This window comes from Adiantum capillus-veneris, chromosome 18 (genome assembly GCF_014529385.1).
Source record: "Adiantum capillus-veneris isolate H3 chromosome 18, ASM1452938v2, whole genome shotgun sequence".
NCBI classification, from domain to species: domain Eukaryota; kingdom Viridiplantae; phylum Streptophyta; class Polypodiopsida; order Polypodiales; family Pteridaceae; genus Adiantum; species Adiantum capillus-veneris.
Window position 1 is genome coordinate 42,899,525 of NC_140948.1, and position 13,420 is coordinate 42,912,944.

At 43.1% G+C, this 13,420-nt stretch overlaps 1 protein-coding gene across 1 annotated transcript; it reads right to left on the reverse strand.

Annotated features, from left to right (window-relative positions):
• Positions 1–6,764: 6,764 nt before the first annotated feature.
• LOC147435564 (peroxidase P7-like) lies at positions 6,765–8,302 on the reverse strand. The gene is made up of 2 exons (XM_086487997.1): positions 7,665–8,302; positions 6,765–7,519 (listed from the first exon to the last, which is right to left on the reverse strand). The coding sequence occupies exons 1-2, from the start codon at positions 8,109–8,111 to the stop codon at positions 6,947–6,949; spliced, it is 1,020 nt and encodes a 339-aa protein (XP_086344123.1). The 5' UTR covers positions 8,112–8,302; the 3' UTR covers positions 6,765–6,946.
• Positions 8,303–13,420: the final 5,118 nt, after the last annotated feature.

Here is a 13,420-nt window from a genome sequence, read left to right on the forward strand (position 1 = left end):
TGCCCTTGTTCGCCGCACTTGAAACATCGGTTATCCTTACGATAACGCTCAAGCTCTTCAGGAGAGAGTTTATTCTTACCTTTGTAAACTCCCTTCTCTTTAGCTTTGTTGGAGTTGCCCTTAGGAGACTTTTGGACATTGTCCTTCCCCTTAGGCTCATTGGAACCCTTGTTTTCCGGGGGCTTATTATTTATTTTTTCCCCCGTTTGGAAATTGATTCGAGAGGCCACCATAGTGTGGTGTATTACCGCCGATATGGTACGTGGTCTTTGGGAATTGACATACTCCGCCATTTATTCGGTTAAGCACGCACAAAATTTTTGCTTTTTCTCTCCAAAATCCAAATTTTTGAAGACAATGGCTTTGAGTTGTAGGTCCCAAAACTTGTCTATATATTTGTGGATAGATTCATTGGGAGAGAGCTTTAAGCTTCGCCATTCAGTGAGTACTTTTTCTTTGGCATCGGTGGCCAAACACTGCTTCATAATGGAAGCTCTTAAAGCTTTCCATGTTCGTGGAGCTTCACCATTGGCTCGTAGGCTAGACCACCATTGTCTGGCGGACTTTTGAAAGTGCATAGCTACATGGCATAGCTTAGAGGACTCCGTGAATCCCTCATCTCCAAACGCCGCATCGAATTGCTGGATAAAGGCCAAGACTTTGTCCGTGGCACAAAGATACCATCATAGGTAAGGAAAGAGATGCTCTTCCCTCCCTCTTTGAATTTCTTCAGCTCGGACGACCTCTTCCAGGCGGCATAGGATTTCCTATGGACTCTTCTTTTTGATGGTTCAAAAGTTGCACCATCACTTTCTTCAGAAGGTGAAGAATTTGAAGAAGGTGGAGAAGAGGGTGACCTCTTTCTCGCCTTTTTCTTGTCCTGATCTTTGTCGTCTTCACCATAGCTTTCATAAGAGGAAGAGGATGAAGAAGATGGAGAAGAGGGTGTCCTCTTTCTCGCCTTTTTCTTCTCTTGCTTTTTATCATCCCTCTTCGAATTGTGGTGAGGAGAAGAATACGATGGTCTTCTCCACTTTGGTGGTGATGGAAAGCGTTTATCCCACCGTCTTCGTGGAGCCATCTCCGCCGAGGTGGCGGGAGACTCGCTTCTTTCTCGTTCCTTCGGTGGATGCTCTTGAGTTCTCCTTTGGGAAGGAGATGCATCATCAAGAAGTAAATTCTTGAGCCCTTCATAAGGATTCTCTTCTTCTTTTCGAATCGGAGAGAGAGCTCTTTTGGGAGTCTCACAAGGAGGCTTCCTAGGTGTTCTCTCGTCATGGTGATGCGCTTGGAGAATCCCGTGAGCACGGAGCTGCCGTTGCACTTCACTTTGGAGAGATGGATTGCCCATGGCTTCTTGAAGCCTAGTAACAAGATAGTTAACAAGCATAGAAGCATCATTAGTAGTTTGCTCATGAGCAAAATCAAAGTTATCAACATTAATTTCACTCTCTTTACTATTGTCAGCCATTCTAACAACTTTTAGGTGTAAACTTGTTAGGTGTACTTTGGCACTTCAAGCCCTAGTTGCTACTCCTCTTTACCCCTTTAGAAAAAGCACTCAAGCTATTGTACCCGCGGCTCGAATACCATTAATTGTAGGAAATAGAAGAGAGGGTCTTTCAACACCAAAACAACACCGGCTCCTGTCAAGCTTCTAATAGCTCAATAGTGGTTAAGCCGTAGGCAAGCCCCATGGGACTCCACTATTAAGACCATAGCTCTCCACGGTGATGCCCCGTTAACTGCACAAAGGCAGGCGCACTGCAAGGCTGAAAAATCCCTAGTCTACTTACTCACAGGCAATTAATAATACCAACCATTTGTAGCTAGCTTGAGGACCTCCCTTCTTGAGCAAGAAAAGAGAAACCTTGAGCTCTAATACCAATGTAACATTTAATGGCCTAATAACTTATGTGTAGCGGAAATTAGCATGAACATAGTGGGCATTTCATTAGAATAGATTCCTAATGAGAATTACAAGAGTGCTTGGGTGGAGAGAGTAACAAAAAGCATAACACCTAGTTAGATAGCATCGACAATACTTTCAAAAGAGAGAGAAATTAAGCTATTGACAACAGTTGAGGACTGGATTTTTATGGAGCCAGTCCCCCCTCCAAAAGGCTTTGTATTATGGTTTCTCCCATCAAGAGAGACATTGTACAATACAATACTTTGTGTTCCTTCAAGACTAGCTAGTGCAATGAAGATGGAAACTTCATGTACTAAGCAAAACACTTAACAAACACAGCCTGAATTATCCCCATTCTCAAACCCAAGACCTCACACACCTTCGAAGATGGTGAGAGCTAGCAGGGTATGAGAGTAGACTGAGAGAAAGAAGGAGTATCTTACGAGAAAGATGTACATCTCCTCACATAATCACTCATATGTATCATAGCTTAGCTTAGTAATTAGCTTGGTAGAGGAGATGAGCATGCATTAAAGCTTGGCTCTTGGTTGGATTTGCATCCACATGCCAAGAGAGTGTTGATGTAGGCTTCTATCTCACAAGCTTGGAGTAGGTGATGAGTTCTCCAATAAAGCTTGGGAAGAGATAGTCTTCTCTTTCTTCACACATGAGCTTGTGTCAGTGTGTGTGTGTGTGATAATTCCTTGCAAAAATCAGCCCCCTCTCTCTCTTGGGCGACCCCTCTTGCTAATTGCTCTTGCTGAAGCCTCATTGGTCCTCCCCAAGTCAAGCCAATTACAATTAAGCAGCATAAGTGATAGCCTTCTGACATGTGTCCCCCTTTCCCCTTTTGTGAGAGCTTTAGGTAATTAAATAATTAACTTAAACTCTCATCGGACCCCTTTGCCTCCTGACCAATAGGAATCAGGCAAGCCATGGGGCTCCTGAATGTTCATTGGACCCCTTCGGAGACTGCCCAATAGTCTTCTAGGAGACTTAATTCTCATTGGTTTATTTTATTAAATGTTTTTAAATTAATTAATCTAGATTTACTCTAGCTTAATTCTCATTGGTCCACTTCAAGGGTCATCCAATAGAAATTGGGCACACCTTGTGGACATCTGGCCTAGGGAGCTGACATGTGTCCCTCATTCCCTTTGTGTAAAAGGGAGCCTCTGTGTGTGTGTGTGGCTTTCTCTCTCATCCCCTACCTTTAGGGCTCGCCCCCTCCCATGTAGGGATGTGCAAAGACTTTTAGGGCACACACAAAGCATCCAATTTTCCCTAGGGTTGACCTTTGGACACAACCTTTGAATTTTGGAACCTTAGCAGTTTGGAAGTCTTAATGGGCTGAACCTTAGGGTCTTTTTAGCCCATTGTTGCACATGGCTCTTTTGCAGATGGCCCCCTCTTTGGATTCCTATTTTCCCTCCTTTAGATCCCTACTGTGGCCGGTCTGCTAGCTTAACCAATATTCTAGCTTTTTCTCCCCTGGCCTTCCCCACATTAAATGATCAGTTTAATATGAGAAAATCATTTAGGAGAATTAGATATTGATTATTATGACATATGCCCTCTTCATCTTAGCACGGCACGCCTTGTGCTTTCTGATCCATAGATATGCCACTCGTCAGTAGATGACTTAGTGTTGTCTTGGATGTAAATATGTACGATGTTTGACCACAATCGGACATTTTTAAATTGTTCGTTGATGGTTGTGTTGTGCGTTCCACACACTTTATCAGGGATTAGATTGATTGTCAAACCTCCTTATAGGGCCCCTTTGAGAGTCCAAATTTTCCCTAATGCTCTTGGTTTGCTTTTGGTTGTTGCCTGCGTGCCCGCCACCAACCTCTGCCTCACTCGCCGCCCCTCCCCCACCGAAAAAAAACTTTCTTCTTTCTCAGTGTGTCGGCCTCCCTTGTCCTCGTTCGGTTTCTCTTGTGAGAAAGGGTTCTATAGTAGCAAAGGTCGTGTTTGCACCTCGCCCACCAGCAGTAGTAGACACAAATGGATGCTCTTGGATGGACTAAGATGAATCCCCCGCCGAGCCCACCATCTAATTTGCTCCGTCGCAACTAGAGAAAGCAAGCCTTGTAGTAGAGGTGGAGCTCCTTTAGGCAACCTCTATTATCTGCAAGATCAATCGCAATTGACCCAGTTGGGGTGAGGTACACAGCCTAGTCCATTTCCACCTTCTAGCAGAAGTGGAAAAGATCATTGACATCCATACTCTTGTGTAAGGATACTACCAAGTTGAGTTTGAGACTCTGAACACTAGAATGGTAGCAGGACACTTTTATGTCCTTGGACACTCTTGTGTCCTGTTAAGTGACCATTTTGCTTGAATTATTTGAAGAGTATGACAATGAATTTCTAGGTGCTATATATACACAAATTTGCCTTATGAGCTGAAAAAAACTTAGAATTTTTTTTGGAGTATGGATCTCATTGATCTTTTGAACCTAAAATGTGTGAAAAAACGGGTCCTGGTTTTGGCTTTTTCTCAATTTTTGGCAACTATACCACTCTAAACTTTATGTTTGTGAGGTTTAGATGGCTAGAGGTTAGGCCTTCGTAGTTCTCAACATGTTTTGATGCTTGTAGGGAGAGCTAAGTGTTAAAATTGAAAGTTATGACCAATTTACAAGAATTGCATAATCTTGTTTTTTGGCCAAAATTAGCACTTTTGGGGGATCTAATATGCTATATAGCATAGTATATGATGATGGTTGAGTTTTTTGATTGCTGAAGAATACGATACATTTTAGAGTAGCAAGTATTACTTTTTCAATATTGCTAGTTTCTTAGGACAATTGTTTGTATTTTGTAGGTAGTAACCATATCTAATCATAGACTACAAACTTGGCTAGATATTGAGTAGTTTCTATGGGTTTCTAGAGGTCGTAATGCTAAACCCAATTTTTTCATGTTTGTTGTATTTAGCACTTTATCATTGCCCCCAAGGTTCCAATTGTAAGAGATCCATTATCCTTTTGACATGCTCCATGGATCCTTTTGAATTCAAAGGCCCAAAGGGAACTAAGAAAACATGTATATAGTATCTGTATTGAGTGTGACTATAGAATCTTTGATGATAGGTCCGCAGAATGGCAAAAATGCAGCTTTTTTGTACCTATTTTTTTTGCCCAAAAAAAAATAGTGAGGTAAAAGCAACCATATGTTTTGGTCACCAACCCATTGAAGTTAACGGGACATTTTATCTCAGGTCCTACAAAAATCACCACTCTTATTTATATGCAATCAACCATAAGAAATTGCTATTTTGGGCAAAATGCACTGGTCCATCAACTTTGGAGGCTTGTAGTGACCAAGGGATGAGAAAAATTACAAGTTTCTCATTTTTTCCATATGTAGGAGTTATTGAACTATAAGCTCATGAAAGGATTTTTCAAAATGAGTGGATCTACTATGGTTTTGGAAATTTTTCCCAAAACCCTGAAAGGACACTTTTATGTCCTGTTAGGTTACCATTCTAGTGTTCAGATGGCTACCAAGGTCGTTTTAATGAGCCCAATCGCCATCCCAATGGTTCGATCTTATTTTTGAGAGTGGCACCATGGTTTTGATGTAGCTTCGTATGTTCTTATGGAGGAGCACTCTCTGCCCATTTTGGCATGCCTCCCTGAGTTGAGGACGGAGTTACTTGCTGCTTCTTTCTGGGATTGTTTCCAAGATCGGGACAATTTTTGAGACCCCCTGCATGGAAGCTTCAATTGCATCCAAGGCTGCTAGTGTGCTTGGAGTATTCAAGTCTCCTGAACCAATGCGTCATTTGCAGGAAGACGGGCCACTTAGCAAAGGCATGTCCTCGCAAGAGATCTCGACCCACACCGCATGCTTAGCCTCCCAAGGCTGAACATGCCTAGTACATAGGTACCCACGACATGCAAACCATCACTTCAACAGAGGTCACCAATCAGCTAGCTAATGGCTGGTGGTAAGTGCCCGATCACCATCAATAGGGACGCGCCTGACAACACACACACACACACACATCTCCATAGATTAGGTGGAATCACAACACCCATATCCTCTCCAAGAAAACACTGAGTAACAAAAATTCATTGAATACACTCGTTTGAGCATAGCCAAGCATAGAGTCACACACAAAAGCATAGCTTATTGCGTTCCAATGGAGGTCACAATCAGCTTAATTTCCTCCTAATTCTCAACCACACACATAACACCTCTTTATCCCTCTCTGCACACACACCAATTTTCTCACACACCTATACACTCCAGTGCGTAGGTTTAAATTAGTGAATATTATGTATTCACCAAATTCAAGGGGCCGAAAGAATGAATTTCGTTTCTCGATATTTAGGAAATTCATGTATACTTTGACTTCCTTAATCCGCTCAATGAGTATTCATAACATTGGGCCAACCTTGTAGGGAACAATTTTAGCAAGTTGTTGTTGATATAAATACATTGGGTATTGTATAACTCGACAGGCGTCGAGCGAGTGAGTGGAGCAATGTTGCCCATAGTGATCACGACACTGTAGATCAATGAGAATAGTAGTCTGAAATTATAGTGGAAAAAATGGAGGCTGAGAATATCAGTAAAAAAGAAAAATGTTTGGTTTCATTTATAAAATTGAATCTTCTTCTTTCACAATCGAATAGTCACCGTTATAGTCTCATAAATTGAATGGATCATGGAATAATCTGCTTTACAAACTGGTCAAAGCACTCTTGTTTGATAAGACTAAACTACCTCAATAACAAAGAAACCAATACTTCTCAAGCTAATTGAAAGTTTAGTATGGTATACAAAAGACATCTATATACAAAATAACTTCAATAAAAGATTGAGGAGCCACAGTTGAATGTTATTGGGTACTAAAATGTTGTGAATTTTTTTTTTTTCAAGGGTCTAAACGAACCATTTTCCTTTTTCGATATTTAGAAATTTTATGTATACTTTTAGCTTCTGTCGATCCTCTCAATGAGTGATCATAGCTGTTAGGCAACGTTGTAGGGAGAAAGTCTAGCTTGTAAGAACTGGCTAGCTGCTGTTGACGAAGCCGCACTGGGTGCGTACCTCTCCTTGCGTGGAGCCGGTGAGGGGGGCGATATTGCCCATCTTGATCATGGCGGTGGTGAAGTCGGTGAAGAAGGCGGCCTGGCTCTTAGCGTAGCGGGCCACCTGGTCACGTGTTGTGCCGGCGGTGGAGTAGAGCACCTGGTCGGAGTGGAGGAGTCCGCGGTTGCTGAGGAGGTTGGAGTAGTAGCCATTGTCAAAGAGAGTGGGGGAGGCGACGTCGAGGTCCACAAAGGCAGCATTGGCACCGGTAGGGCACTGAGGCACAAGCGACTCGCGGTAGTTGGACTCGAGGGCGGTGGGGTCGTCGGTGTTGGGTGTCAACCGTGCAGCGAAGGTGTTGCAATTGGCTTTGCCGATGGTGTGGCCGCCAGAGAGCACCACCATGTCCTTGGGGGAGAGGCCGACGTTGGCGAAGTTGGCGACGAGGTCGCTGACATTGAAGTTGAATCCGGGCAGGTTCTGGTTGGCGAGGGAGCGGCTGGCAGTGAGGCTGTCACGCCGGCCGAGCAGAACACGATAGGATGGGCCGCCGCTCTGCAATGCAGACAGAGTGAGATCATTAGCACTTACACTTTGGAATATTAGTAGAGTAAACATATGAGGATTCAGATTATACATGAGCGGAAGCAGATGCAAGCAGAACAATTTGAAGCGAGCAACAGATTCAACTAAAACTTACCACCGCCACGGAGTCGCGCGCGGCCATGGCCAGGATGTCGGCGCAGGAGACGACTCCCGGGCACTCCTTCTCCAACGCGGCCTTGATGTCGTCTATCACCTCGAAGCCCCGCACGGAGTTGTCGTTGGGGCGGGCCTCCTGTTCGCCTTCCAGCACGCCCGGGATGCTCTTGAGCAGCAACGACCCATCGCACCCCTGCACAAAGCAATCGTGGAAATGCAATCGCAGCAGTGAGCCGGCCATGCGGGCCTCCTGGGAGACTGCGTTGCCCACCACCTGCCGCACGATAGACTCAGCGCTGGGGCAGCTGCTCTTGTAGAAACTATACTGCAGCGGGCCGCTGCTGCCTTGCAAGCTGCGGCCGGCGTCGACGCTTCCCAATATGCCGATGGTCAAGCTAACAAGCAGGAGCCTAATGACTAGAGTATTCACAGGACATCCGGCCATGGCAAATTATATCTACCAGGAGCAGATGCAGATCAGCCGAGGCAGTGGGTAGAATGGCAATATTAACCTTGTAGAGCTGATCAGCAAGCGCAGCTCTCTGATATTTAGGGAGTAGCTAGAGCGCGATTTGATCTAAAGTACTGTACAGAAATATCGATATATAGGGAGTAGCTAGAGCACGATTTGATCTAAAGTACTGTACAGATCTAAAGCTCAGCTTATAGTTGGCTGGAGTCCCCGTGTCCAAAGTCGATATATGTAGTGGTCGAGGAGATCGAGCTGGCCCTCAAGAACAAGTCTTTGCACAGCTCAACGTTGCTCATGCTACGTGCAGCACATAGTTTCTCTCTCTCTCTCTCGTCGAGAACGTCTTTTGCCAGTACCAGTGCACCTCCTGTTGAACGTTTCTCCGACGTTGTCGCGATCGGAAACCGGTGACAGGTCAACCATCCAACTTAAAAGGCTTTCGGGACTTATTTCTAAGTAGCCCACCATTTGGTTGCTGTGATGACATGTCCGCACGTGGCGCTGTAATTGCAACTCAAGTTGAAGTTGAACCGCTGATAATTACCTTATCCTATTTTGCGTGAGCAATGAGTCGAGGTAAGGCTCAGTTCACATTGCTCATGACTCAATCTATCCCACTGCAAATCACCATAGCAACCAATGGCCTCCCAACGTGTGGATCCACCTCATAGTCACTTTTTCTCGCACCCAAATTGTAATGTGGGAGTGACAAATGCTTGAGAGCATAGTTTGGATGCTGCCTTCTGTCATTTGCGTGAAAAGAAAAATCGGGTAAGGCCTCTCGCAAAGTCTAAGAATATGGTTTAAAACTCTCTCTCTCTCACATATTTTTTTGTGAAACTTTCTTGCTTCTATATATTACTCTCTCTCTCTCTCTCATGTGTACACGCATGCATGTCCACCACATTGAGAGAAACTATCCTATCTTACCATCAATGGAAATTTCCTTGTGTATCCCAAGCACAAGGCGAATGCACAACATAGTGGATGTCACTAGTCTTTGTGACAAGACACGGGTTGAAAATTAAAAAATTGAGAAAATACGCAGAATAGATAGGACAAGCTAAGAATCTACCTCCTATCATAACGTCTCGACCACCCCTGAGCTATCTCACTCTCAATCACATTTCACTCACTCTTACTCCCAATCCCAATATCCCAACACATACACGCAATCACAATCACCATTGCACTCACAATCACAATCATGTAGCATGTGCCAATGATAGAGACCGTCTCGAAGAATAGCTAGCCCAAAAGTGACTATTTTTGTAGCTGACTCTAGTCTTTAGTAAAGAAAAGTCAAAATAGAGTTGAAAAGAGGCATCGTAGGAGCACACGATCACAAAATAACACTAATAAAATCCCATACATGTTACTTTTTTAGCCATCTTCAACGGCTTATAGCTCTTCATCGGGTCCAAATCTGTCCAAGCTCGTCTCACATGGAATTTTTTTCCTCGTCACGCTCTTTGATAGTTGTGTGATACAAAAGAGACACATCTAGCTTGGATTATCGAACCAACAAATGAAGTTTTACAAGTTGGCAATTTCTATAAGAACGATGTAAACTACACATGCATTTTTCACTTTTTCCCTAATATATATAAGGGCTTTAACAAGCATCAAAACGATGGAATCTAGAAATACTGAAAGAACCATTCCTTTTTCTCATGTTTAGGGTTGTGTTTCCTACATAAATCACATTTCCAAAATATCATATTAGCACCCTCAAAAAGTGGCTCTCAGAGTAAACCCTGGACCAAAATTTGTAACTCAAGGAAAATAATTAGAATGACCTAGATTGTGGACAAACCTCAAGAAACCCAAAACTTCTTTCAAATAAACGTAATTGCTAAAAATTTGAAGATAAGTCCTCTTACATTCTCTCCTTGTCAAAATTAACGTTGACCTTAGAGCTGGAAGAAGGGGTGTTCAACATGCAAGACATATAAATCAACCCATGAGGCATCTTCTACATGATAGGTACCCACTTGACAAAAAATTCAACATGAGTTCTACTTCTAAGTTGGCTAACTCTACAATCTAGAATGGTTTCTATCTCAGTTTTGGTGATGAAATTGTTGCATCTGGGCTTTTGTGCCGTGGTCTGTATAAGCTGATCACTTTGTATGACAAGTGTGGATAAAATTTTGCAAATGTTGTTGCAGATTCAAGGGATATTTCAGATGCAAAACTTTGGCATGCACATTTTGTTCATCTGAATTTTTCCAGTTTGCTATGTTTGCAAAAATCTGATATGGTTGCTTCTTTGCCACCTCTTGAAGCACCTATCAAACATGTTTGTGAAGGCTGTATTTTGGGTAAGATGCAGCATTCTAAATTTTCAAAGGATGGTTCAATTCGGGCCACATGCAGGTTGTAGCTTGTGCATAGTGATGTTTGTGGGCCCATGCAAACTCTGTCCTTGGGCAATTACCTATACTTCGTGACCTTCATTGATGATTACTCCAGGCATGCATGGGTATTTCCGCTTAAAGCGAAGTCCGAAGTTTTTATGTGCTTCAAACAATTTCTGGCTATGGCTGAAAATGTCTCGAAATGTACTATGGGCACCCTCCGTTCCGATTGAGGGGGGGAGAATATGTCTCATGAATTTAATGCATTTCTGGCTAATCGTGGGATAAAACACCGATGTACAGTGCCTTATACACCTCAGCAAAATGGTGCTGCTGAGAGGAAAAACAAGTCACTGACGAAAATGGCACGATCTATGGTCAAAAGTCAAGCTTTGCCGCATTCTTTTTAGCTTGAGGCCATCATGTGTGCCACTTATGCACTTAACAGGTGTCCTACGAAATCTTTGCAGTCTATTACTCCATATGAAGCATGGCATAATAGAAAGCCTTCTATTGAGCACATGCGTGTTTTTGGCTATTTTGCATATGCTTTGGTGCCACAAGTGCAACGCAGAAAACGGGATGATAAGGCCGTCAAATGTATTTTTGTTGGTCATAGTGCTGAAAGCAAAGGTTACAAGTTGTATCATCCGCAAACAAAACGTATTCTAGTTTCTCGGGATGTAGTGTTTATGGAAGATTTTGTTCAGCCCTTGCTGTCATGTACACATGACATTTATGACACTTTGTTGCCTCTTTTTAGAGGTGGAAATACGAATGTAAGTTCCAATGAGGCAAATGTACAGACTATGGGGGTTTCTAAAAAAAATTTAGATCAGCCTATTACTGATGCATATGTACATGATGTACTTGATGTGGAAAGGGCTTAAAATGAGCAGGCTAGAGGTATGCCAAAATGGTTGGTGCATAGTTTGCGTGACAGTAAATTGGATGCACCTTTGTCTAGTCGTACTCGTTCAGGCTCTAGCCATGCATCTTATGCATCAGATTGTTATGCTTTGGCTGTGTCTAGCTTACATGATGTTGAGGAGCCTCTGTCCTTTGATGAAGCACAGAATTCAGAAAATTGGATGGCTGCCATGCAATCACAATATGATGCACTTATAGAGAATGACACATGGACTTTATGTGATTTGCCTACTGGCAAAAAGGCCATTGGTACGAAGTGGGTTTACAAGTTGAAATGCAAACCGGATGGTGAGATCGATCGCCATAAGGCTCCACTTGTTGCAAAGGGTTATGCATATCAAAAAGGCATAGATTATGAAGAGACTTTTGCTCCCACTTGTTGTATGACTACTGTACGTCTTCTATGTGCATTGGAAGCTCATTTTGGTTGGGATGTACATCAATCGGACATTGTTACTTCTTTCTTGAATAGTGACATATTTGAGGAAGTTTATGTAACACAGCCTCGCGGTTTTGTCATAAAAGGACAAGAGGACCAAGTGTGCAGATGTAAGAAGGCTTTGTATGGGTTGAAGAAATCTCTTTGTGCTTGGTATGAGAAAGCTGACACTCATTTGGTCAAACAAGGCTTTCGTAACAGTCCAACAGAAAGCACATTGTATGTAAAGCGTGAGGGTGATGTACTTCTCATTGTGGTTCGTTATGTTGATGATTTGTTGATCACTGGACCAAATGAGAGACATATTGCTGAATTTAAGGCTGATTTGAATGCTACTTTCAAGATGATAGATTTGGGGCTGTTGCATCATTACTTGGGTATACAATTTAAGCAATGTGATGGTGGTATTGCCTTGTGTCAGAAAAGTTACATAGAGACATTGCTATGTAAGTTTGGACTTGAGGATTGCAAACCTATTGCCACTCCCATGGAAACAGCTTTGAAATTGAATCTACATGATGCTAGCGATCCTGCTGATATCACTCTTTATCAAACTGTTGTTGCCTGCCTCATTTATGTATGAAACACGAGGCCGGATATTCAGTTTGCAGTCTTACAGGTCAGCAGATTTATGCATAGCCCAGGGTCTAAGTATTGGCAGGCTGTCAAGAGAATTTTCCGCTACCTTAGTGGCACTTTACATCTCAACCTTAGTTTTATCCCAAGGGGGGATCATTGCCGCCAGACATACATGCTTTTTCAGACTTAGATTGGGCTGGTTGTTTTGAAGTGAGTGTCCACAAGTGGTTTTTGTTTCATGCTTGGCAGTTCATGTATATCATGGTTGAGCAAGAAGCAACCTATTGTGGCCACTTCGAGTTGTGAGGTTGAGTACAGAGCAGTCTTCACAGCTACTACGATTGAGTGTGTATGGCTCAGACGCCTTATGGTTGATATGGGTGTTGGACAGGACACTGCCAACACTATCTACACTGACAGTCAGAGCGCATTGGCAGTTGCCAGGAACCCATTTTTTCATGCTCGCACAAAGAACATTGAGGTTCATTACCACTATGTCAGGGAGAGGCTCTTAGCAGGAGAGATCAGCTTGGCTTATGTGCCAACACAGGACAACCTTGCAGATCTTTTCACAAAGGCATTGTCTCGTGAGAAGCTTGAAGCTTTCCACAAAGGTTTGGGCTTACTCCCCTTTGTGGACTGATCCTATCCTCAGGGCATGGCACTTCCCTTTACTCATGTGCCAGCTCTCGTTCACCGTATCACTCCAGGGGGGATTTGTTACCAACTACATGTGGTAGTGATGTGTGTGAACACACTAGGACAACCAGGGCATTTTTTACCTCTTTAGGAGGTTTTTTCCCCCGAGCATTGTATAAATTCCCATCACTCTAGGGCTATCTATCTTTCCATTGCACACTAAGTAACAAACTCTCTATTGTGTGCTTGAGCTTCCTTCGTCTTCTCCAAGCTGTGTGTGTTTCTATGCAACCCTAATTCCAACAAATGTAAAGTCAAAAGATTAGAACTTAGTC